This window comes from Oryctolagus cuniculus, chromosome 14, assembly GCF_964237555.1.
Source record: "Oryctolagus cuniculus chromosome 14, mOryCun1.1, whole genome shotgun sequence".
Classification (NCBI taxonomy): domain Eukaryota; kingdom Metazoa; phylum Chordata; class Mammalia; order Lagomorpha; family Leporidae; genus Oryctolagus; species Oryctolagus cuniculus.
In genome coordinates this window covers 62,924,502-62,951,241 of record NC_091445.1, presented here as the reverse complement: position 1 = coordinate 62,951,241, position 26,740 = coordinate 62,924,502, and the positions used below count along the sequence as shown (strand labels likewise).

General features: G+C 41.4%; 1 protein-coding gene across 1 annotated transcript in view; it reads right to left on the bottom strand.

Annotated features, from left to right (window-relative positions):
• WDR70 (WD repeat domain 70) overlaps positions 1-26,740 on the bottom strand; it is a 313,385-nt gene that overhangs the window by 196,074 nt on the left and 90,571 nt on the right. Inside the window, exon 8 of the mRNA XM_002713983.5 lies at positions 25,804-25,957. Within this exon, the coding sequence (XP_002714029.2) occupies positions 25,804-25,957 (154 nt within the window). The remainder of the gene's footprint in view (positions 1-25,803; positions 25,958-26,740) is intronic.

Genomic DNA, 26,740 nt, shown 5'->3' with positions numbered 1-26,740 from the left:
TAATTGTTGACCATTAGAAGTTATTCCACCTGGAGACCCAGTTTCTTGCAGCAGGACCCAGCCTTTGAGGCAAAGACGTGCTGCATTCATCTCTCCATCCCCCTACCCAAGCCCCTTCCCAGCCTCTAGGAATCACTACTTTACTTTCTACTTTACAAGGTCAACTTTTTTGAATTTTGTATATAAGGGAAAATATGTGGTATCCAGCTTTCTGTGTCTAAATTATTTTTCTTAACATAATGTTCTCCCGCCTATCCATGTTGCAGCAAATGACGACATTATTGTGGAATAATGTTGGGCATTGCCTACAATCTCCATTACAATATGGCACCTTGCGGATGTTCAAGGGGCTTGTCTGCGGCTGCCACGGTTAAGCTAGTAAGATCAGACCACCAGTAGGGATAGGTCTGCTTTAGTTCCAGACACGTGGACAGTGCGTGATCCCTATACTTTGCTTAAAATCCCCCTGTGTGTGGTCCACCCATGCCTGCGTGACCTTTTCTCTGATTGGCTCCCCTACTGTGCATGTCTTTCATAAGCTTTATAAGCCTGTACACTCCCTCAATGAAGTAGTTCACGGGTGCTTGTGGTGTGTTCATCACCTGTCAACCTTACCTCTTCCGTTCACCTTGTCGGGGAGTGCCTGTACTGCCCCTGCTGGTCAGGGGCCAGCCTCAGGCTTAAGACCCCAACAGAATAATATCCCATTATGCATACATAGTCCACTTTTTCATTATCCATTTTTCTCCTGATGGGTATCTAGGTTGATTCCATATTTTGGTTACTGTGACTAGTGTCGAAATAAAAATAGGAGTACAGGATATCTCTTCAACATATTGATTTTCTTTCCTTGGGTATACACCCAGTAGTGGAATTGGTAGATCACATGCTGATTCTATTTCTAGTATTTTGTTTCCATACTGTTTTCCACAATGAGCATACTACTTTACATTGAATCAGGAGAGAACTCATGATTTTTAATAGGTGCATATAAATATACTGTGTGTGGGTATGTGAGTGGATGTTATTCTCTATCCCTATATGCTGACAAGGTCTAGAAATCGTAAGTTGGTCATAAGAAATCATAAGAGTTGGTCTTCTGTGTATAAAGTTAACTGAAAATCCATCTTAATGGAGAATGGGACTGGGAATGGGAGAGGAAGGAGGAGGTGGGGTGTGAGTAGAGGTGGGAGGATGGGTATGGTGGGAAGAATCACTATATTCTTAAAGTTGTACTTAAGAAATTTGTATTCATTATGATTTCTTTGGGGGAAAAAAAGATACACTAAGTAAAATTCTTTTTAATCTGGAGTAGAAATAATGTCATCAGGAAAAGCAGATGGAAGAATTTTGGTTAAATATACAGCTATAATTGGTGTTCAATATAGCTCTTTCAGTAATTGATAACACAAGTACACAGGAAATCATCAAGGATACAGAAAATGGGAACAACTCCGAGAATCAACTCAACATAACTGACATTTATAGGAATTTCACTTATTAATTGGAGAATACATATTCTTTACAAAGGACACAGAACATCCATTAAAATAGAACATCTCTTTTTTTTAATAAGATTTATTCATTTATTTGAAAGGCAGAGTTACAGAGAGAGAGGGAGAGACAAAGATCCTCCATTCTCTGGTTCACTCACAAATGGCTACAACATCCAGAGCTGAGCCATGCCAAAATCAGGGGCTTCCTCCAGGTCTCACAGGAAACGGAGCAGCCAGGACATGAACCAGCGGCTATCTAGGATGCCAGCATCATAGTCAGTGGATCCTCTGTGTCACAGCACCGTCCCCAAGACAGATCATATTCTGGGTCTCAAAAACTCCATCAGATGTAAAAGAATTAAAATTTGTTGCTAGATCACAAACAAATTAAATTAGAACTAAATAACAGAAGCAAAACAAATTCCCAAATATCTGGACATTAAATATCACACTACCACCTAACTAATAGGTCAAAAACATAATCTCAAGGGGCTGTAGCGTTGTAGGTTAAGCCTCCGCCTACGGCTCCAGGCATCCCCTATGCATGCGTATTTGAGTCCCAGCTGGTGTCTACTTCAGATTCAGCTCTCTGCTAATGGCCTGGGAAAGCAGTAGAAGATGGCCAAAGTGCTAGAGCCAATACACCCTCATGGGAGACCTGGAAGAAGCTCCTGGCTCCTGGCTCCTGGCTTTGGATTAGCTAACTCTGCCATTGCGGCCATTTGGTGAGTGAATCAGCAGATGGAAAACCTCTCTCTGTCTCTCCCTCTCTGACTCTTAACTCTGCCTCTCAAATTAAAAATAAATAAATAAATAAAAATGTAATAGCTCAAAAGGTGTGAGATGCAGCCAAAGAAATGTTTAGAGACAGCATTATAGTACTACACACTTTGATTAGAAAAGAGGAAAGGTCTCAAGTTAATAATTAAAGCATCCATTTGAAAATTTTAGGCTAAGAAAGCAAGCAAAGAGGAAATCCAAAGGATAAGAGCAGAAATCAGTGTTACAAAGGGAAAAAAAAGAAAGAAAATGATAAAAAAAAAAGGTACTGTTTGAAGAATCAACCAAACTGCTAAACTTTTAGCCATACCAAGGAAAGAAAAGAAAAATAAGACACAAAGTACCAGTATCAGGGGAAAATGGGCAGTATGTTGCTACTGACTCTAAAGAAATATTATTAATAACTCTGTGCATATAAATTTGATAACAGACAGCAAATGGAACAATTCTATGAAAGTCACAAATTAGCATAGCTCCTCGCAAGAAGAACTTGAATGATCTTATATCCATTAAATATACTGAATTCATAGTTAAAAGCTTTCAAAAATAGAAAAAGAAAATTCCAGGCCCAGATGGCTATGCTGGCAAATTCTACCAAACTTTTAAAGAAGATATAACACAACCTTTTCATAATACTTTCCCAAAAATAGAAGAGGCTGGTTGGTATACTTCCCAATTTATTCTATGAGGCTAGTAATACCCTGATACCAAAACCAAACACAACAGAACCTAAAAAAGCTATAAACTAACAACCCTTACCAACATAAAAGCTAACATCTTCAATAAAATATTAACCTATTACATAAAAATAGTATATTTCAACCAAAATGAATTTATTCCAGGAGTACGAGTCTGGTTTAACAATCAAAAATTAGGGAATGCTGTTCGGTTTCCTCTACCAGACAATAAACCTTTCAAAAAAAAAAAAAAAAAAACAACTAGGTATGTACATTCTTTAATGAGAAAAATCCTGAAAAAAATATAAGGAACATACCTCAACATAATAAAGCCAAATATAACAAACCCACAGCCAACATCATATTGAATAAGAAAAAGCTGAAAGCATTTCCTCTAAGATCTGAAGAAAGACAAGGATGTCCACTCACACGGCTCTCATTCAATATAGCACTAGCAGTTTTAGCTAAGCCATTTAGGCAAGAGAAAGAAATAAATGCACACAAAAAGAAAAAAAGGAAGTCAAATTATTCCTGTTTGCACGTGATTTTTTTTATATATAGACAGACCTACAGATTCCACCAGAAGACTATTAGAAGTGATAAGTATATTCGGTAAAGTTGCAGGATACAAAATGAAACAGAAAAAACAGTAACGTTTTAAAATGCTATTAATGAATTCATTAAGAAAAAAAAAGTATAAGAATAATTCCATACACAAAAGTCACAAAAAGGATCAGCGTTGTGGCATAGCAAATTAAGCTGTCGCCTGCCACGTCAGAATCCAATATGAGCACTGGTTCATGTCCCGGCTGTTCCAATTCTGATCCAGCTTCCTGCTAACATGCCTGGGAAAGCAGCAGAAGAGGGCTGGAGAGCTTGGGCCCCTGCCATCCCTGCCATCTGGAGACCCAGATGGAGTTTCAGGCTCCTGGCTTCAGCCTGGCCCAGCCCCAGCCCTTGTTGCCATTTGGGGAGTGAACCATCAGTTGGAGAATTAATCTCCCCGCCCCACCCTGTAACTCTGTTTTCAAATAAAATAAATCTTAACAACAACAACAACAAAAAGCTACAAAATATATAATGACTTGGGGAAAAAACTTAACCAAGTATGTAAAAAATTTCCACAATCAAAATTACAAAACAATAACGAAACAAACTGAAGAAGATACAAAAATATGAAAAGATCTCCCATGCTGATGAACAGCGAAAATAAATATTACTAAGTGTCTGTAATATTCAAAGTAATTTATAGATTCAATACAATCCCCATCAAAACACCAATGACATTCTTCACAGAACTAGAAAAAAACAACTCTTAAAAACTCATAAGGAAACACAAAAGACTCCAAATAGCCAAAGCAATCTTGAAGAAAAACAACAAAGCTAGGTTTGGGTTTTATGTAAGGCCAGACTCATACTTAACCTGGACCTGTTTGGAGACCCCAAGATAATTCATTCGCCTTAGTGCCCACATTATGTTTGGGAACCATGTGCTGCAGCTTCCTCCTCATGGGTCCTATGAGTCTGTGCTATTTTTGAGCTCCCTTTCTACTGACCCTGTGAAGTCAGTGGGACCCTAGTGAGAATGCCCCTGGTCCGCGTGTTACACTGGGCATCCTGGGTCTGGCTCTGGTGTGTGGGTGAACATAGCCCCTTGGGTAACATCCCCAGGTCCTGTCTGGAAGGGTCCCTGAAATACTGTTCAGATTGGTGCTCTCCTCTCTCATAAGGGGCCTCTTGGCCAGCAGATGAAAACTTTTTTTTTTTTTTTTTTGGTAAGAAAAGAACAAAGCTAGAGGCATCATAATACCTGGTTTCAAGACAAACTAGAGTTATTGTAATCAAAACAACATGATGTACTGGCACAAAAACAGACACATAGATCAATAAAACAGAATTAAGATCCCAGACCAGAAATGAATCCACACATGGAAAGCCAACTGATTCTCAAAAAAAAGCACCAAGCACACACACTGAAGAAAGGACAGTCTCTTCAATAAATGGTGCAAGGCGAACAGGCTATCCATATGCAGAAGACCGAAATTTGACCACTATCATCCCCACCTTTTACCCTACAAAAAAGTCAGCTCAGAAATAGAACAAAAACCTTGTGCCTCTCAAGTAGATGAAAATAAACATTTTTTGGCCAGCACCACAGCTCACTAGGCTAATCCTCTGCTTTGCGGCGCCGGCACACCGGGTTCTAGTCCCGGTCGGGGCGCCGGATTCTGTCCCGGTTGCCCCTCTTCTAGGCCAGCTCTCTGCTGTGGCCAGGGAGTGCAGTGGAGGATGGCCCAAGTCCTTGGGCCCTGCACCCCATGGGAGACCAGGATAAGTACCTGGCTCCTGGCTTCGGATCAGTGCGGTGCACCGGCCGCAGCACACCGGCCATGGCGGCCATTGGAGGGTGAACCAACAGCAAAGGAAGACCTTTCTCTCTGTCTCTCTCTCTCTCACTGTCCACTCTGCCTGTCAAAAAAATTAAAAAATAAACTTTTTTTAAATGGGCAAAGGATCTGAATAGATATTTCCCCAAATAAGAAATACAAATAGTCAACAAATATTTGAAAAACATGCTAGTATCACTAGCCATCATGGAAAGGCAAATGAAAACCACAGTGAAAGGGCCAGCACTATAGCACAGCCAGTAGAGCTGCCACCTGCAGTGCCCGCATCCTATACGGGCATCAATTCTACTTCCAACCCAGCTCTCTGTTATGGCATGGGAAAGCAGAAGATGGCCCAAGTCCTTGGGCCCTTAGCCTACATGGGAGACCCAGAAGCTCCCGGCTCCTGGTTTCAGATTGGCACAGCTCCAGCAGCTATGGCCATCTGGGGAGTGAACCAGTAGATGGAAGACTTAGAATGGCTATCATCAAAAAGAGAAAAAAATAACAAATACTGGCAAGTATGTGGAGAAAAGGGAACCCTGATATACTGTTGGTGGAAATGCAAATTAGTACAGCAATTATGGAGAACTGTATGGAGGTTGTTCAGAAAATTCAAAATACACCAACCAGGTGACTCAGCTATCCCACTGCTGGGCATATTTCCATAGGAAATGAAATCAGCGTTTCAAAGATATATCTGCATTTACATACTCACTGCAGCACTACTCACACAGCAAAATATGGAATCAGCCTACATAACTATCAGTGGATGAATAAAAAAATATAGTAGCTATTCATAATGGAATATCATTCAGCCATAAAATAGTATTAAATTCTGATATTTACAGTAAAATAGATAAAACTAGAGGCCATATGTTCTGTGGGAAAAAAATCAAAGACAGAAAAATACTGCATGTTCTCTCATGTGTGGAAGGTTTTAAAAAAAAAAGTTAACCTGCATTTAAAAACTTAGAAATGGGGCCAGAGCTACGGTACAGCAGGTAAAACCGCTGTCTGCTGGGCCAGCATCCCATATGGGTACAAGTTTGAGTCCTGGCTGCTCCACTTCCAATCCAGCTCTCTGGTATGGCCTGGGAAAGCAGTAGAAGATGGCCTGAGTCCTTGGGTCCCTGCACCCACATGGGAGACCAGGAAGAAGCTCCTGGCTTCAGATCGGCGCAGCTCCGGCCATTGCAGCCATCTGGGGACTGAACCATCGGATAGAATACCTTTCTCTCTCTGCCTCTCCTCTCTCTGCGTAACTCTTTCAAGTAAATAATTAAATCTTAAAAAAAAAGAAAGAAAGAAAAAGAAAAACTTAGAACAGCAATTATGAGAGGCTGAGAGGCTGCAAAGAATGGGGGGTGATGTTTAGAGGGATGTTGGATAATGGGTACCAAAACATAGAGAGAAATAATGAGTTTTAGTGGTCTCAGCACAGTCAGCAACCGCAGTTCACCAAAATGCATTTATTACCTACTGTATAAAGACCTGCAATGGAGGAACCAGTAGGTTCCAAATATAAAGATACAAGGAATTACAGCAGCACTGTTTACAATAGCCAAAACAAGGAATCAACCAACATGTCCATCATCAGATGAATGGATAAGAAAATATACATAAAATTAAATACTTGTAAGGAAAAGAGGTACAGATCAGAGAGAAGATGAGATATGAACTCACAGTCAAAATAAATTTATTCAAGAAAAGTAAAGTCACGGAGCTGGCCAAGTGCCATCACGCACAGACTGAACATGTGGCAGAGGGCACAATCCTCCAGCAAGCTGGGCCCTATGTATCTTAGGGTGGGCTAATGATCCAGATGGCGGGTGGGGAGCAGCAGTGGTGAGTGTCTCCACACAGTTTTCAAACCTGGAAAAGAACGCAGGGGTGGTGTGGGGAACAATACTTGGCATGGGAGTGAGCTGTTCTCTTGAAAGAAGGCAGGCATAAGGGGTAAAAGGGAATTTTATCTACTTTCAGGCAAAGAGCTAAAATGACTGAGGCTTATTTCCTTGTTCCATCAGTATTACTCAGCTATATATATAAAAAAAAAAAAAGAATGAAATTCTACCATTTGCATCAAAATGGATGCAACTGGAGGACATCATGATAAATGAAACAAGTCAGATACAGAAAGACAAATGTTCTCTCCTCTATGTGGAAGCTAAAATTTAAAAATCCAAAGAAATCAGAAAAACAAAAACAAAAAGAAAGAAACCTTGTGTGTGTGTGTATTGCCACAAATATAGTTTTCCAATTTTTATTTTATGTCTTTGCCAAACAAATGGTTAAGAATGATATTCTACTATAGAGTTAGCAATCTGTGATTATTTTTAACACACTGTATACAAGTGAAATTGACATCTTTTCATTTGATTACCATTTACAGTGGTTCCTATATTCCTGCTGAACTATGGTATTTTTGTTTGTTGAGCTCATTTAGTGGAGCATTAAGCCGTTTAACTAACGTAGATTAACAATCTGTGTGTGTGTGTGTGTGTGTGTGTGTGTGTTTGTCCGCCTTTCAAATAAGAAGAAATAAATCCATTTTTAAGTGTTAAAAAGACAAAAAAAAAGCATTTGACAAAACTCAACATCCATTCATGATATAAATTCTCCATAAATCAAGAATAGGAAATAAGTCCCTAAACTTGATAATATTGTCTCAGCTAGGGGTGCTAAAATAAACTATCATTGAGTAAGTGGCTTAAAGAACAAACATTTCTCATAGTCCCAAAGACTGGCCAGTCCAAAGATGAAGTGGCCAGTGGATTCAGTTTTTGGTGATATCTCTCTTCCTGGTTTACAGATGGCCACTTTATCCTGTATCCTCAAACAGTAGGGACAGAGGAAGCTCTGGTGGCTCTTTATTTTATAATAAATGCACTCCCACCAGAGAGGCTGCACCCTCAAAGTCTCAACCAAACCTAATTACCTTCTAAAGGACCCACCTCCAAAACCAACACACTCAAGGTCAGGGATTCAACATATGAATGGGCAAGGGGGTACACACAAACATGAAGTCCACAACAAGTACAAAAAACCTAGTTAACAACATACAAAATGGTGAAAGACTGAGTATTTTCCCCAAAGACCAGTCTTTAAGGCAAGGGCGCCTATTCCCATCATTTCTATTCAATATCATACTGGAAGTTTTAATACTGTAAGGCAAGAAAACAAAACAAAAGGCATTCAGATTGTAAGGGAAAGAATAAAATATTCATTTATGAGAAATTATGACTCTCTCATGGGGCCGGCGCTGTGGCGCAGCGGGTTAACGCCCTGGCCTGAGGTGCCGGCATCCCATATGGGATTGGTGCAGCTCCAGCTGTTGCGGCCAATTGGGGAATGAACCAGCAGGCGGAAGACCTTTCTCTCTGTCTCTCCCTCTCACTGTCTGTAACTCTACCTCTCGAATACAAAAAAAACTTTAAAAAAAAAATAGAAGACATAAAAAAATGGAAAAAACTTCCATGTTTATGGATCAGAAGAATCAACATCATCAAATGTCCATTCTCCCGAAAATAATTTACAGATTCAATGCAATACCAATCAAAATACCAAAGACATTCTTCTCAGATCTAGAAAAAATGATGCTGAAATTCATTTGGAAACATAAGAGGGCTAGGATAGCTAAAGCAATCTTACACAACAAAAATAAAGCTGGATGCATAACAATACAAGATTTCAAGACATACTGCAAGGCAGTTATAATCAAAACAGCCTGGTACTGGTAAAAAAACAGATGGATAGACCAATGGAATAGAATAGAAATGACAGAAATCAATCCAACTATCTACAACCAACTTATATTCAACCAAGGAGCTAAAACCATTCCCTGGAGCAAGGACAGTCTCTTCAACAAATGGTGCTGGGAAATCTGGATTTCCACATGCAGACATATGGAGCAAGACCCCTACCTTACACCTTAGACAAAAATCCATTCAAAATGGATTAAAGACCTAAATCTATGACCCAATACCATCAAATTACTAGAGAGCATTGGAGAAACCCTGGAAGACACTGGCCTAGGCAGAGGTCCTGGAAAAGACCCTAGAGGCATAGGCAATAAAAACCAAGATTAACAAGTAGGATTACATCAAATTGAGAAGCTTATGTACAGCAAAATAAACAGTCAGGAAAGTAAAGATGCAATCAATAGAATGGTAGAAATTATTTGAAAACCATGCAACTGATAAAGGATTAATAACCAGAATATATAAAGCGATCAAAAAACTCAACAACAGCAAAGCAAACAACCCAGTCAAGAAGTGGGCAAAGGACTTAAATAGACATTTCTCAAAAAAGGAAAACCAAATGGCCTACAAAAACATGAAAAAATGTTCGGGATCACTAGAAAACAGGGAGATGCAAATCAAAACCACAATGAGGTTTCACCTCACTCCAGTTAGAATAGCTTTCATACAGAAATCAACAAACAACAAATGCTGGCAAGGATGTGGGGAAAAAGGCACCCTAATCCACTGTTGATGGGAATGCAAACTGGTAAAGCCATTTTGGAAGACAGTTTGGAGATATCTTTGAAATCTGAATATAGCCTACCATATAACCCATCCATCCAACTCCTCAGAATTTACCCAAAGGAAATGAAATCAGCAAATAAAAGAGACATCTGCACCTCTATGTGTATTGTACTTCAATTCACAACAGCCAAGACATGGAATCAATCTAAATGCCCATCAACGGAAGAATGGATCAAGAAACCATGGGATATGTACTCTACGGAATACTACACGGCAATTTAAAAAAACTAAATCCAGGCCGGCACCGTGGCTCACTAGGCTAATCCTCCGCCTAGCGGCGCCAGCACACCGGGTTCTAGTCCCGGTCGGGGCGCCGAATTCTGTCCCGGTTGCCCCTCTTCCAGGCCAGCTCTCTGCTGTGGCCAGGGAGTGCAGTGGAGGATGGCCCAGGTGCTTGGGCCCTGCACCTCATGCGAGACCAGGAAAAGCACCTGGCTCCTGGCTCCTGCCATCGGATCAGCGCGGTGCGCCAGCCACAGCGCGCCGGCCGCGGCGGCCATTGGAGGGTGAACCAATGGCAAAGGAAGACCTTTCTCTCTGTCTCTCTCACTGTCCACTCTGCCTGTCAAAAAAATAAATAAATAAATAAAAATAAATAAATAAATAATAAAAAAAAAAAACTAAATCCAGTAACTTACAGCTAAATGGATGAATCTGGAACGTATCATACTTAGTGAAATAAGCTAGTTCCAAAGGGACAAATATCATATGTTCTTCCTGATCTGTGACAACTAACAGAGTACCTAAAAGGAAACCTATAGAAGTGAAACAGACACTATGAGAAGCAATTACTTGAAAAGCTCTTGTCTTGACTGTCGAGGAACACTTTATTATTTCACTATTTTCATTCTTTTTTTTCTTAATACCATTGGCTGAACTGCTTACTTAACATAGAATTAATCATAGATGTATTAAGTCAATCAAAAATAGAACCCAGTTAAAAATAAGAAACGGAATGAGAGAGGGAGAAGCTGTACAGATCAGCACACATTCCCACAGATCTACTCCTAAGGGTGAAGCTAAAAACTTGCATGGGACTCCAAATCCCATTTAGCTGGGTGGCACTAATCCCATTTTATGTGATAAAGTGATCCTATTAAGTATGGAATTGATCATATACATAGGACCATCAGTCAAAGGGCTCATATAAGTAAGACCAAGTGCCTGGTAATAACAATAGATACAATTACAAATGAGAGAAAGTTCCAACATGGGAAGCAGTCCACACAGCAGACTTTAGAATGACAAACACCCTAAATAGCACTCTGACCTCAGAATCAGCCACTAAGACCTATCTGAAAATACCATGAGAGCATTTCAGGCATGGAAAGCCAAGACAGAATGGCAAAAACGGTTCTGCATGAAGGATCTCTGTGACTGAGACCCCAGTGGAAAGAAGGGGCCATCAAAAAAGGATGTACTTTTCTCTGAAGGAAGGAGAGAACTTCCACTTTGCATATGGTCCTATCTAAAAACTGACAGAGTTTGTGAACTCAAAAATCTTCCGTAGCCTTGGCAGCTCATGACAAGAGCCTCGGGTGATCACTGACATCATAAATAAGAGTGTCAGTTGTTAAATCAACAACAGGAGTCACTGGGCACTTACTCCCCACGTAGGATCTCTGTCCTTCATGTGTTGTACTATGAGAATTAATGGTAAAACTTGTCTTCAAACTGTCCTTTATACTTTGTGTGTCTGTGTATGTGCAGTTGAAATCTCTCCTTACTAAAGAGTTGGTCTTCTGTATATAAAATCAATTAAAAACGAATCTTGGCCGGCGCCGCGGCTCACTAGGCTAATCCTCTGCCTTGCGGCGCCAGCACACCGGGTTCTAGTCCCAGTCAGGGCGCCGGATTCTGTCCCAGTTGTCCCTCTTCCAGGCCAGCTCTTTGCTGTGGCCAGGGAGTGCAGTGGAGGATGGCCCAGGTGCTTGGGCCCTGCACCCCATGGGAGACCAGGATAAGTACCTGGCTCCTGCCATCAGATCAGCGCGGTGCGCCCACCTCGGTGGCCATTGGAGGGTGAACCAATGGCAAAGGAAGACCTTTCTCTCTGTCTCTCTCTCTCACTGTCCACTCTGCCTGTCAAAAAAAAAAAAAAAGAATCTTAATGAAAAATGGAATAGGAGAGGCAGTGGGAGGTGGGATGGGAGTGTGGGTGGGAGGGTGGGAATGGGGAAAAGAGACACTATATCCCTAAAAGCTGTACATATGAAAATTTGTATTCATTAAATACAAACCTTCAAAAAAAAACCAATTTAATGCAGAACAAAAACAGTAAAACTCTTAAAAGAAAAATAGGAGATGATTTTTGTGACAGTGAGTTTGGCAAAGGGTTCTGAAATAAAATACCAAAAACATGATCTATAACAAAAAAAAATGATAAATTGGACTTCATTAAAATTAAAAGAGGGGACGGTGCTCTGGTATAACAGGTAAAGCTGCCACCTGCAGTGCCGGGATTCCATGTTGGCACTGGTTCAAGTCCCGGCAGCTCCACTTTCAATCCAGCTCTCCATTATGCCCTGGGAAAGCAGTGGAAGACAGTCCAAGTGCTTTGGCCCCTGCACTCACATAGGAGACCCAGAGAAAGCTCCTGGCTCCTGGCTTCAGATCAGCACAGCTCCGGCCATTGTGGCCATCTGGGGAATGGACCAGAGGATGGAAGACCTCTCTCCTTCTCTCTCTCTGCCCCTGCCTCTCTATAACTCTGCCTTCCAAATAAAATAAATAAATCTTTTTTAAAAAATTAAATTAAAAAGCTTTTTCTGTGAAATGATAAAGCAACAAGCCACAGTCACCAAGTTGGAAAAAATATTTTCACATCACATTTTCAAAAAGGATATATATTCAGAATATGTTTTTTTAAACACTCTGAAACGCATGAACAAAAGACATATTCTCTTCTCTTTCAAAAAGATGTAAGGATGACAAACACGAAAAGATGCTCAGCACAATTAGTCATTAGGAAAATGAGATCCCACCTAACACCTATTAGAATGGCTAAAAAAAATAAACTATCAATTGCTAGTGAGGAAGCAGAACAATAGAAAATCAAATAGTCCAGGCACTCGGGAAGAAAGCATGGCAGTGTCTTACAGGGCTAAACATAGTCTAAACACATGATCAGCAATCACACTCCAAGGCATTTATTTACTCAACTGATTTGAAAACATATCCATACAAAATCTATATGTAAATGTTTATAACAACTTAATTCACAAACCTCTGTTGGCAAAATAAGAAGTCGTGGGGTGTAAGAGTAAGAATGTAGTCAAAGAGAATTCACATTTTTGGATTTATCAACTGGTGAATGAGAAGTATTTACTGAGATAAGGACAACTGCAAAATGTGTAAGTCATTAGCGTCTACATGTGGTATTTAAAGCCATGTGACCCACTGAATCAATGAAGCAGCAAGGAGTTAGCATCATGGGCTCAACACTGAGCTCTGGGATTCTCCAACATTTAGAAGTTGAACTGAAAAGGAGTAGAAACAAAACGAGAGTAAAAGGAACATGCAGTGAGGTAGGAACACAATCAAAAGACTACAGTAAATAAAAGTCAAGGAAACAAAGTATTTCCAGGAGAAAAGAACAATTGGTCATGTCAAAGGCCGCTGAGACTTACAGTGTGAAGAGAACTGACCATCGAATATGGCCTGATGGCAGAGTGCCATGCCCACATTTGTGCAAATAAGATTCTGAAAAAATAATAACCAAATGTGATTGGTTGACTAAAATCCATGGCATTTTCAGGGATCTTTCTGGATGCGGAAAACTGTCAGCCTACTCTTAAGAAGAAAAGAATGTTTAAGGACTAGTAGTTTATAGGGAACTGGTCTAATTTTGCTCCATGAAGTATCTACCTCTGGGCAAAGAAACAGTTCACGATGTATAATAAAAGGAATACTCCAATAACCCAAGAGAGGCCCAGCCCTTGAGGACTCAGATCCCAAACTGCCTTGGTCTTCCCAATTTTACACACTATTCCACATCCTTATCCTCTTCCTGTGTTTAACTCCGCTTCCTTTCCACTAACATCTCTGCCTCGTCTCAATCCAATTCAATTTCCTGATCTCCCAGCCAGTTCCTAGTTCACCAGTTTGTTCTCCTCATTCCCAGACCCTGGGGTTCTACAGATGGCTGCTACTCAATTCAAGCCTTAGAATCTTATTTCCTAGACTTTGTCCAAATAGCAATCTCACACCTCATCCAGCCCATCCAAGTCTTGAAGGCAGGCCCAGGAAAATCGGTCTTTTACTGATATTTGTAGATTTGAGCTAAAATAGCATCTTAGAATATGAAGGATATTTTGTAAGAGGGCAAAAAGAAAACAATCGCTATTATAGAAGATATTAAGAAAAAGAACATGGGGCCACCTTAGCTGTTGAGCACCCAGAATAGGAACACGAATAGTAGGTTAAACTGAAAAAAATCTAAGACCATGAATGTTGTCTCTTGTTTGTAAAGATAGGAACATGACAAAGGCAATGGGAATGTTAAGTGCCCTTGTGTTAAAACAGTGACCAAAATTAGTCATAACAAAATGAAGTTCAACTAAGGATTCTTAAATGAATCTAAACAGATTCAGTACCAAAGCTAACATTAGTGGAAAAATTTTAAAGTGACACCTATCAAAGAACAGTAACTAAAACACTTTTTTTTTTTTTTACCAAATAAACTGGTTTTTCTCTCTTCTGCCTCAATCTAAATAAACATTCCTTAAAAAAAAAAAAGCTCTTCCTTTATTGAACAGTCTTAACTGACAACAGATTAAAGAATAAAGCAATTAGTTGTTTTAATATAAAATACTTTATATAAAGAGAGAATATTACTTGACCAATTACATGACCAATACTGGTTTCATCACAACACTCATACACACACACACACACACACACACACACGAATGCTAATTGGCATTAATGTGTCCACACTCTTGAGGCTGTCCCAATGACAGCTGCCTGATAGAAAGCCACTTGTAGTCACCAAATGAAGTAAGGCTCCATGACTCACAAAATAAAGTGCCCAGGTCTTTGGATTAGTGAGCTAGTGACAGAGCCAACTCCTACAAGAGATGAAATGCAGCAGGGAATATACTGAGAACTCTGATCCAAAAGTTATTCTTAAACAGAGTCCATTTGTGGGTTTTCAGGAAACACCAAATCTCCTGAAATTGTCAGCAAAATTTGGTGTGAATATGTTTAACTGGAGAGAATATTCATAGATCTATCTAAAGAACAAGCATACTTCTCTAAAGAATCAAACAGTGTCTTAGGCTTTGAGGGCCACGTGGTCTCTGCCTCAATCACTCAATTCCATCACTGTAGCACAAAAGGGTCTGCAAACAATTTTAACTAAATACATATGTATGTGCTCTGTTACAACTTTCATTTACAAAAACAGGATGTATGCTAGATTTGATCCACAGACTGAGGTTTGCCAACCTCAATTGTCATCAATCTTTCTCTTAGTCATTTCCTTCCATGAATCAAGAACTCTGAAGTTCAAGTCATTCACATTCCTGAGAAATTTTAATCAAACAGATAAATTCAGTCTTCCTTGATCAATGAATTCCAATGGTCTGTCCCAAGATATTTTAGCAGACTCAACTATGGCTAACTCTAACATTGCCACAAATAGTTCCTTTTTTGAAAGCATGAACTATCAATATTTATTCACAATATATATAACCAGATATGTTCCAGGCTCTAGATATTCCATTTACTGGCCACATAACCTTCTATCTTCCAGTTCTTTAAATTATTTTTATTTTCAATATCCCAAACTTCAATGGTTCTCTCAGTATAATCCTCAGTGTCCTTTTGTAATATACCTAAAATTTTTTTATTCCAAAATAAGTTCTTCCCACCCCTCCAATCACTATGCTCCACCCAAACACCCAGACTCCTGAATAAAACTCAAGATCATATGAATGCACAGATTGATTGTCTCTACACATTCACATTCTATGACCCTTGATGCTCCCACAATTCTTCCAATAATTTTTCTTTCACAACCTTCAAAAACTTTTAAGTATTTATAGTACTACCAAAGGCCCCATCCTAGTATCTCCTGACACAGAACCAGGAAATGACACTGGCGATAGATGGTGACACTTTCCATTTCTTATTTATTTGAGGCCACCACCTGTAAAAATATCTGCATGTGAGCCCAGCCATATCCCTTCTGTTCCCAGAGCAAAAATATCCCTTTCTCAAACCCAAAGTTAATACCTGCTCTTACGCTTTATTATAATTCCTACCACCTCCACAGGGTCTTTCATTATTATTTAGTATGTTTGAATTTTGCAGAGCTATGTTAGTTTTCTATTGCTATGGAAATTCTCAGAAATGGAGGGGCTTAAAATAATTCAATTAATTACCTAATAGTTGTGGAGGTCAGACCAGTGACAATGTTGCTGGACTATCCACTTAGGGTCTCACAGACTGACATCAGGATGTCAGTAGGCTATATTTCTTTCTGAAGGCTCTGGGGACGAATCTGCTTCCAAGCTCATCCAGGTTGTTGGAAAAGTACAACTTCCTTGTGGTTTAAGGCTGAGATCCTCATTTCCTTTCAGTCTGTCAACTAGGGCCTACTGCTAGTTTCTAGAAGTTAGGTACATTCCATGCCAGATGGATTCCCTCCATCTTCAAAGTCAGCAAATACAATCGTTCTCATGTTGAATCTGCATTAGACAAAAGCTTGCCCAGAAACTTGTGCAAAAACAATCTCCTTTTTTATCTATAGCACTTGTTGAAATGGATAAGGAGCAATTCCCTTGAGCTTCACAGAGGTCACATGATTAAATTGAGACATACTCTTAACTTCTTGGAAGTGTCCATAGTGTGACTGAATACTCTGACCTTTTGATAATTCTGAAGTTATTCAGCCACTCCCTTGGTTTTCCCTATATCACACTTTCAGAAGCAGTTTTTTATGTAAGCATCCTTTGATCAGCCCAGCTCAGGCCACTGTCACCACCTGGGGAATGAACCAGTGTCACTCCCCCACTCGCGGAGGAACGACACCGGACCCTGCACTGTTCTCTTTCCCCAGCCCTTCACGGGTTAGCTGCCGCTCCCCACCCCCACCCCCGCCTCCGCGGAGGAGCGGCACACCACCGGCCGGCTCTCTCAGGGGTTCCTCAGATGTTCCTCCTGCATGTTGTCTTTCTCCTCCTTTATAGTCCTCTTCCACCAATCCCAACTCTGTTGGCGTTCTCTCCCCACGCGCTGAGCATGCTGCTCTCCTCCAATCAGGGGCAGGATCAGCTCCTGCAGCTTGTTAGTCAAATTGGTGAGGCAGCTGTGTGGAAGTTGTTTACTCTCAGCGCCATATGGTGGGAGATCAGGTGCATAGAGTTAGTCTTAGCAGTTCCAGTAATTTAGTCTAGTCTTGGTTGCTCCCCACAAACCAGAAGATGGAAGAATTTTCTGTCTCTCCCTCTGTAACTCTACCTCCCAAATAAATAAATAAAATCTTTAAAATGAACTCCCTATTAAAAGCAGTCATGGGGGTGGGAGCTTGGTGTACCAGTCAGGACACTGCCTGAGATGTCTGCATCCCATATGGAAGTGCCTGGTTTGTGTCCCAGCTACTTCCCTTCTGACACAGCTTTCTGCTAATGTACACATTAGGACACAGCAGGTGGCAGCTCAAGTACTTGGGTCCTTGCCACCTATGTGGGAGATGTAATTGAATTCCTGAGGGGCCAGCATATGGCACAGGCAGATTAAGCCACCATTTCTGATGCTGGTATCCCATATCAGAGTTGCAGTTAGAGTCCTGGCTGCTCTACTTCCAATCCAAATCCCTGCTAATATGCCTGGGCAGGCAGCAGCAAACGGCCTAAGTACTTGCATCCCTGATACCCACATGGGAGACCAGGGGGGCATTCCAGCCTCCTGGCTTTCTCCTGGCCCAGCCCTGGCTGTTGCACCCATCTGGGGAATGAAATATCAGATTAAAGATTTCTCTCTCGGCTGGCGCCACGGCTCAATAGGCTAATCCTCCACCTCTGGCGCCAGCACACCGGGTTCTAGTCCCAGTTGGGGCGCTGGATTCTGTCCTGGTTGCCCCTCTTCCAGGCCAGCTCTCTGCTGAGGCCCAGGAGTGCAGTGGAGGATGGCCCAAGTGCTTGGGCCCTGCACCCCATGGGAGACCAGGAGAAGCACCTGGCTCCTGGCTTCGGATCAGCGCGTTGTGCTGGCCGCAGCGCACCAGCCGCGACGGCCATTGGAGGGTGAACCAACGGCAAAAGGAAGACCTTTCTCTGTCTCTCTCTCTCTCTCACTGTCCACTCTGCCTGTCAAAAAAAAAAAAAAAAAAAAAAAAAGATTTCTCTGTGTGTGTGTGTGTCTGTCTGTCTCTCTGTCTCCCCTGCCCCTCATTATGACACTCTGCCTTTCAAACGAGCAAATCTTTGAATTGAGTTTGCAATTCCTGGCTTTCTCCTGGCCTAGCCCTGGCTATTATGGCCATTTCAAACCAGCAGATGTAAGATCAATCAATGACTCCCTCTCTCCTCTTCCTCTCTCTCCCTCCCTCCCTCCCTCTCTCTCTCTCTCTCCATTTCTGCCTTCCAAATAAAATGGAAATAATGTTTTTTTAAAAAAGGAGCCACAGATCACTAAAAATATAGGTAATAAGAAAGCAGAAAAAATACAAGATGATCCTGAAACATTTTCTTGTGCCAGAATGTATGAAAGTATGAAAGAAACAGGTAAAGCCGCTGCCTGCAGTGCCGGCATCCCATATGGACACCGGTTTGAGTCCCAGTTGCTCCACTTCCAATCCAGCTCTCTGCTATGGCCGGGAAAGAAGTGGAAGATGGCCCAAGTCCTTGGGCCCCTGCACCCGCATGGGAGACCTGGAAGAAGCACCTGGTCCCTGGCTTCAGATTGGCGCAGCTCTGGCCGTTGCAGCCAATTGGGGAGTGAACCAACGGATGGAAAACTTCTCTCTCTCTCTGCCTCTCCTCTTTCTGTGTAACTCTAACTTTCAAATAAATAAATCATTTAAAAAAAAGATCTTCCATTTTTTATATAACCCACAGAAATTACAGTTAGATACTCAACTGACTTTATTTATAAAAACTACAAGTGTAATCATTCTCCCTGTAATGCAGTGTCTAGTATCTAACAAAAAAGAATTTCTGTGCCCCTGTAAGTACTCCTTAAAAACCACACACATATAAAATTATGTAAATAATAGAGATGCAAAGCAAATAACAATTTAACAATATAGTTAGAAGGGCCTGTTTATATTTGAAGCATATCATTATTTTATCATGGGAGATCAGGTATTTTAAATTGTTTCCTTTAACATCCAACTCATTGAATATTCCAATAAAGCCACAAGTTACCCTTGGAATCAGAAAAGAGGTTAAGAAGTTGTTTTATAAAAGGCATCCTATGAAACCCGCAACTTTTAAATATTACTAGTTGCATTATCAAAGCACATTAGTTAACCCAAAGATTAAATTATCACTAACATTTCCCAGACAAGTAAAAATAAACCACAATTGAAAGAAAAAAAAACAGATATTTTCACTGATTTTTAAATGAGCATTTAAAATTATTTTTTGAGTATTTAGCAAGGTTGAGTGATTTATAGCATATAGTTATAACACATAGTTCTTATTTATTGATAAACCTTATTTTTGCTCTCTTTGTTCTTCTTTGTTAATCATCTTACTGCATGGACTACATGTACAAATCTGAGAATAACCTCTCCCTCTTCCTCTTTGCCTTTTATAACATAAGCCCTCGGTTTCCTGAAATAGTTTTGAAGATCTTTGAGAATGACAAAAAATTCCTTTCCTCATACTTTCTTAGGATTATCTATAGTAAGCACAAGATAAAGAAAAAATAAGGGTCCAGCGCTGTGGTGTAGTGGGTAAAGCCGCCACCTGCGTCACTGGCATCCCATATGTGTACCAGATCAAGATCCAGCTGCTCCACTTCAAATCCAGCTCACCGTTGATGTGCCTGGGAAAGCAACAGAGGATGGTCCAAGTGCTTGGGCTCCTGCACCCCCATGGGAGGTTCAGATGACGCTCTTGTATTCTGGCTCTGGTCTGGCACAGCCCAGGCCGTTGTGGCCATTTGGGGAGTAAATCAGTGGATGGAAGATCAATCTCTTGATATCCATCCATGTCTCTGTCTCTGTCTCTGTCTCTCTCTCTCCCCCTTCCCCCTCCCTCCCTAAATATATATAACTCTGCCTTTCAAATAAATAAAAAATACATCTTTAAAGAAAAAAATGATTCAAGACACCAATATGAGTGTATGTAAATTTGTTTAAATTATATTCAGCTCTCTCTCTCTCTCTCTTTCTCTCTCTCTGTCTCTTCATTTCTGTCTCTCCCTCTCTCTCTTAGGCTCTCCTTCTCTCTCTTTTCCTTCTTCACCCCTTCCCTCTGGTCTGTTGGGTTTCCCCACCAATAAACCGTTTCCCTCACTCCAATGTTTGGTGTGTTTTGTAGTGGCCTTATACTGGTGCCGTGACTCGGATCCAGGCTCCCCCACTGACTTTGCTCTCCCTTCAGGGGTCTCTGAGCTACCTTGGGGTCCTGGATTTTTGCCAGTCACAAGACACACCCCCACAACTCCTTCCAAGCCACCAAACGCTTCGTGATCTCCATCCACACACCGGCCTCTCAAATTCTGAGGTAAGATGCAGACTGGGAAATTCTCACAGCAATTGCTACTATGGGTTGTGGTTCTACTCTCTCGTCTCAAAGTCCTAGTACCAGGCACCACAACATCTACAGACATTGTGTCCAGGCAACAGTAGGTGTGGGCAGCGACTCAACCTCCTGTTTCCCTTCTATGGGCTACGCCCTGGGCTCCAGTGGGTGCCTGGGTGACGACCCTACCCCCTGTTCCCATATCGTCTAGTGGCCATGACCTTGAGACGCCCAATATCCACCAATCCGACTCTAATGGTCGCCATGGGAGCTGCTGCTTCCCACCTTCCATCTGATTCTCCTCTCAGTTGCCTTCTGAGTAATATAGTCCCTCTCAAACTGTCTCCAGACCTCAAACAGCAACCCTGATAGCTTTATCACTTCTGTGAGCTTTATCACTTCTGTGAGTGATCCGAAAAATGGAAGGAGATCCCATATATTCAAGTTGTTTCCTATCTTCGAGCTAAACCTTCTATGTGCACTTTCTGCTCTACAGCCAAGGTCCTTTCAGCCTTCCAAAGTTTCCACTAGAGGTCAAGGGCCTGAGCCAAAACCCCTTCCTTCTACATTCACGGCCCCGGCTCTCACTGTCTCAGATTCGCTGCTCCTACTTCCCTGCCCGCCCCCTGGCAAAGGTTTAACAGGACCTGTTCCTGAACACTTGGGTGGCTCTCCCCCCACCTTGATCTCTCTCTGTCTCTCAATCTCTGTCTCTCCCTCTCTCCCTCCCTCTGTCTCTCTCTCTCTCTCTCTAACACTCTCCTTCTCCCTCTTTTCTTCTTGCCCCTTCCCTCCGGTCTGTCAGGTTTCCCCACCAATAAACCCTTTCCCTTAAAAAAATTTATATTTGAATTTTTGTATTCCCCCAAGAAATACTGGTCACTCAATTATGCAGAATGAGAAAAAAAATTTCCAAGCTGCGTATCTGTAAAGGACAATATATGAGGAAATCTGACAGTCCAACAGTTTAAAAAAAAAAAGTAATTAAAACGTGAACAAAAGAACTGGATAGACGCCTCTCAAAAGAAGATACACAGGGTAGGGATTTCGTACAGCAATTAAGATGCCACTTGGGATACCTGCATGCCATGTTGGAGTTGCAGGGTTCAAGTCTCGGCTCATTCTAGCTTCCTGGTAATTTGCACTTTGGTATGCAATTGGTGATGACTCAAGTAATTGAATTCCTGCCATCCAAGTTGGAGACCAGGATTGAGTTCCTGGCTCCTGGCTTCATCCTAGCCCAGCCCCAGCTGTTGTGGGTATTTATTTATTTATTTATTTATTTTAAATTTTTGACAGGCAGAGTGGACAGTGAGAGAGAGAGACAGAGAGAAAGGTCTTCCTTTGCCGTTGGTTCACCCTCCAATGGCCGCCGCGGCCGGCGCACCGCGCTGATCTGATGGCAGGAGCCAGGAGCCAGGTGCTTTTCCTGGTCTCCCATGGAGTGCAGGGCCCAAGCACCTGGGCCATCCTCCACTGCACTCCCTGGCCACAGCAGAGAGCCGGCCCAGAAGAGGGGCAACCGGGACAGAATCCGGCGCCCCAACCGGGACTAGAACCCGGTGTGCCGGCGCCGCTAGGCGGAGGATTAGCCTAGTGAGCCGCGGCGCCGGCCCTGTTGTGGGTATTTAGGTAGTGAACCAACAGATAGAAGCTCTGAGTCTGTCTCTCTGTCTGTCCGTCTCTTCTTTCCCTGTCTTTTTGCCTCTCAAATAAAATAAATAAAAAAATAAATAAGACATCCAAATGGTCAACAGGCATACAAAAAAATCCTCAGTGTCTCTAACAATCAGAAAGATACAGATCAAAACCACAATGAGACATCACCATACTCCAGTTAGATTGGCTATTCTCAAAAAGACAAAAGTTAGCAAGTGCTGGCAAGGATGTAGAAATAGGAGAACTCATGTTTTAATGAGAATGGAAATTAGTACAGTCAGTATGGAAATCAGTATGGAGATTCCTCAAAAATAACTTAAAAATACAACTACCACATATCCAGCAATCCTATACCAAGTATATAGCCAAAAAATACAAAATCAGTATGTCAAAAAGATATCTGAATTCCCATATTTATTGCAGCACTGTTTTTTTTTAATTTTTAAAAAATTTATTTATTTATTTGAACAGAAGAGTCAGAGACATAGACAAAGACAGAGGGAGAGATCTTCCATCCACTGGTTCACTCCCCAAATGGCTACAATAGCAAGGCCAGGGCCACATCGAAGCAAGGAACCTAGAACTCCATCTGGGTCTACTACATGAGTGGGACAGACCCAAATACTTGGGCCATCTTTTGCTGCCTTCCCAGGTACATTAGCAGGGACCTGGGAGGCAGGAGGGGAATATCATTATGTTCCTAGAATTGCATCAACAAAACACATTGAATCTATTAAAACTAATGAAAAATTAGGGCCGGCGCCGTGGCTCAATAGGCTAATCTTCCACCTTGCGGCGCCGGCACACCGGGTTCTAGTCCCGGTCGGGGCGCTGGATTCCGTCCCGGTTGCCCCTCCTCCAGGCCAGCTCTCTGCTAATGGCCCAGGAGTGCAGTGGAGGATGGCCCAAATCCTTGGGCCCTGCACCCCATGGGAGACCAGGAGAAGCACCTGGATCCTGCCTTCGGATAAGCACAGTGCGCTGGCTACAGCGCGCCGGCCGCGGTGGCCATTGGAGGGTGAACCAACGCCAAAGGAAGACCTTTCTCTCTGTCTCTCTCACTGTCCACTCTGCATGTCAAAAAAAAAAAAACTAATGAAAAATTAAAATAAAAAAATTTTAAAAACTTGAAGACCCAATTTTAGATGTTTTTGAGGAGATATATTTATTTTGACTGAATATGATACAATATAATATGTATTAAAACAATCACACTGTTTCCCATACATATGTACAATTATAATATGCTCAAATTTTTTTAATAAAAAAAGGAATCTTGTTATTTGCAACAACATGGATGGAATCTAAGATCATAATTTTAAGTCAGGTACAGAGAGGCAGCTATCAAGTAATTTCACTCATCTGTAGAATCTAAAAAAGCTGAGTTCAAGAAAGCATGAAGCAGAATAGTGATAACCAGTGGCTTGCAGGGAGATGAGGTGGCAGTAGGAATGGGGAGAAATGTATTAACAGGCAAAAAGACATAGTCAATTAAAAGAAAGAGGTTATGGTGTATTACTACACTGAAGGATGATTTTTGTTAATAATTTTGTATAGTATACTTCAAAATAGCTTTAAGAGATGATTTTAAATGTTCTCTTCATAAGGAAATGATAAACAATTGAGATAATAATCTAAATACCATGAATTGATTTTTACACAACACATACATGTACTAAAACATCCTATAACCCACAAAGATGCACAATTACTACCTTTGAATTAAAAAAAAAAAAAATAGCAGGGGCCGGCACTCTTCTGATCCAGATCTCTGCTAATGGCCTGGAAAAGCAGTGGAAGATGGTCCAGGTGCTTGGGCCCTGAATCCACATGAGAAACCCAGATGAAGCTCCAGGCTGCTGGCTTTGGACTGGCCTAACCTAGGCTGTTGTGGCCATTTGGGAAAGTGAACCAGCAGATGAAAGAACTTTGTCTCTCTTTCTTACTCTGTAATTCTGCCTTTCAAATAAATAAATCTTTAAAAAATAGCTGGGGGAGGGGTGGGTGGGCAGTACTGTGGCATAGCAGGTGAAGCCCCTGCCTACAGTGCCAGCATCCCATATGGGCACTGGTTCGAGTCATGGCTGCTCTACATCTGATCCAGCTCTCTGCTATGGCCTCAGAAAACAGTAGAAGATGGCCCAAGTCCTTTGGCCCCTGCTCCCGTGTGAGAGACCCAGAAGAAGCTTCTGGCTCCTGGCTTCAGATCGGCGCAGCTCCAGCCATTGCTGCAATTGAGGAATGAACCATCGGATGTAAGACCTCTCTCTCTCTCTCTACCTCTCCTTCTCTCTCTGTGTAACTCTGATTTTCAAATAAATAAATAAATTGTTAAAAAAATAAAGAATTCTTACATCAGAAGTTTCAGATAGGCAAGGAGAAGAAGAAATTCAGAATTAAAATTAAGACTCCAAATTCTGAATCAATCATATTCACTGACACTTAAATATACTTTTAGTAGACTACATTATTGTTGTCAATCCATCATATCTCCCTATGACCACAACCTTCACCATGTGATTCTGCAGTTCCTTCCACCAGCAATCATCCTTGGATATCTCAAGTCTCTTGATGTTAGGCACAGAGATGAGACTTGCTTTGGCTGATATAATATTAGAGGACATGACATAAGCAAAGACTTGAAATGTATTTCCAGAGTTGGAGCTTCCCTGTGTTTCTGCCATCACTAGGAGAAAATCATGCCCCTTGGCAATCCTTTGATCCAAGGAACAACAAAGACTCATAGAACAGACCTAAACTCTGTGCACATTTTGGGGGCAAGAACAGCTAACCCAATAAACATACTAGCAAGAACAACTTCTATTTTAAGTCATCCATGTCACAGCATTATTGCGGCTTTAGTTATATTTAATATACTTATATATTAATTTTAAAACATCATCTCGCTAAAAATCTTTATATATGAAGTTGATGAGCCTCTCTTTCCTTTTGTCCTATAGTAGCTATATATCATATTTCCAAAGGTAGCTGCATCAGTATCTCCCATTTCACACGATTTTTACAGTTTGATCTTAACATTCACGCATCAGGTGGTGGAGCTTATTTCTCTTCCCACGAAGTTTGACTGAGCCTATGATACTGTGTAACACCTGAAGCCAGACATAAAGCTATCTACAGTTTCCATGTATGGCCTTCAGGCAAGCCAGCAGCAAGCAAGAAGCCTAACCCCGCTGGGACAAACACAATGAGAGGTACAAATTTGACAAAAGAAGACAGATAGAGAGAGACACCAAGCAAAAGGCTAAGAGTCCAAGTAGGGAAACGGCAAAGAGAAAGGCACTATGGAGTAGAGCCATGACTGCTAACGATTTGAGTAAAGCGATGTTGGACATTAAAGACACCCTAGTGCCCAGCTGACACTATTCAAGTCAGCAGATCCTCCCAGTTTATTCATAATCCACATAACTGCAAGAATAAACTGGTACTGCTTTAAGACACTATCATTTATAGTGAATTATTACATGGAGGCACAAACAAGTCATTGATAAACGTGCTGAATTAATTAAATTTGTTGAAATATTCTGTTTCGTGCTTACCTTGGTGTTTGCCATGTCCACAATATACTGGTCTCCCTTTATACATTCCATTACTTCAAAACCATCTCTGTCAATCACCTTGGCCTGAGAACTTCCAGATACAACAAGTATCATGTCTCCTGTGTTACTATATTGTAATGACTTGATCTGATGGCTATGCAAAAGAAAAAGAAAATAATCTGGTAAGTCACTGAGCATAATATTCATATTTTAACTGCCTTAAGCTCTCCAGGAAAAATGTTACACAACTGCACAGACTGATAATTCTATAAAATCAGGAACATAAACCTCAAATGGACCCACAACACCCACTGGTTATCCTGTTAGCTCTCTCTTCCAACTCAACACAGACATCTATTAAAGCATACTCTACTAACCCTATACCTTCAACCTGACCAATTTTCCCTCTTTCTATTGCTAATCTTCTTGATGTTAACTACAAGAAACAAAAAAGAACTACTTTGGGACAGGTGCTGTGGCATAGCAGGTAAAGGTACTGCCTGCAGTGCCAGCATCCGTATGGGCGCTGGTTCGAGTCCCCAGCTTCTCTGCTTCCCAACCAGCTCTCTGCTATGGGTTGGGAGGGCAGTGGAGGAGAATGGTCCAAGGCCTTGAGCCCCTGCACCCACGTGGGAGACCTGGAGGAAGCTCCTGGAACCTGGCTTTGAATCAGCTCAGCTCCAGATGTTGCTGCCACCTGGGGAGTGAACCAGCAGATGGAAGACCTCTCTCTTTCTCTCTGCCTCTGCCTCTCCGTAACTCTACCTGTCAAATAAAATAAATCTTCAAAAAAAATTTTAAAAAGAACTGCCTCAAGTTTCTCCCCCTTAATGTTATAAATTTAACTGCTCCTAAACGGCTCTCTGCCTCCTTCTGTTCAACTACAAGGATGAAAATGAACCTCTTCCTGGCCAAGGGAAATCATAATACCGATATC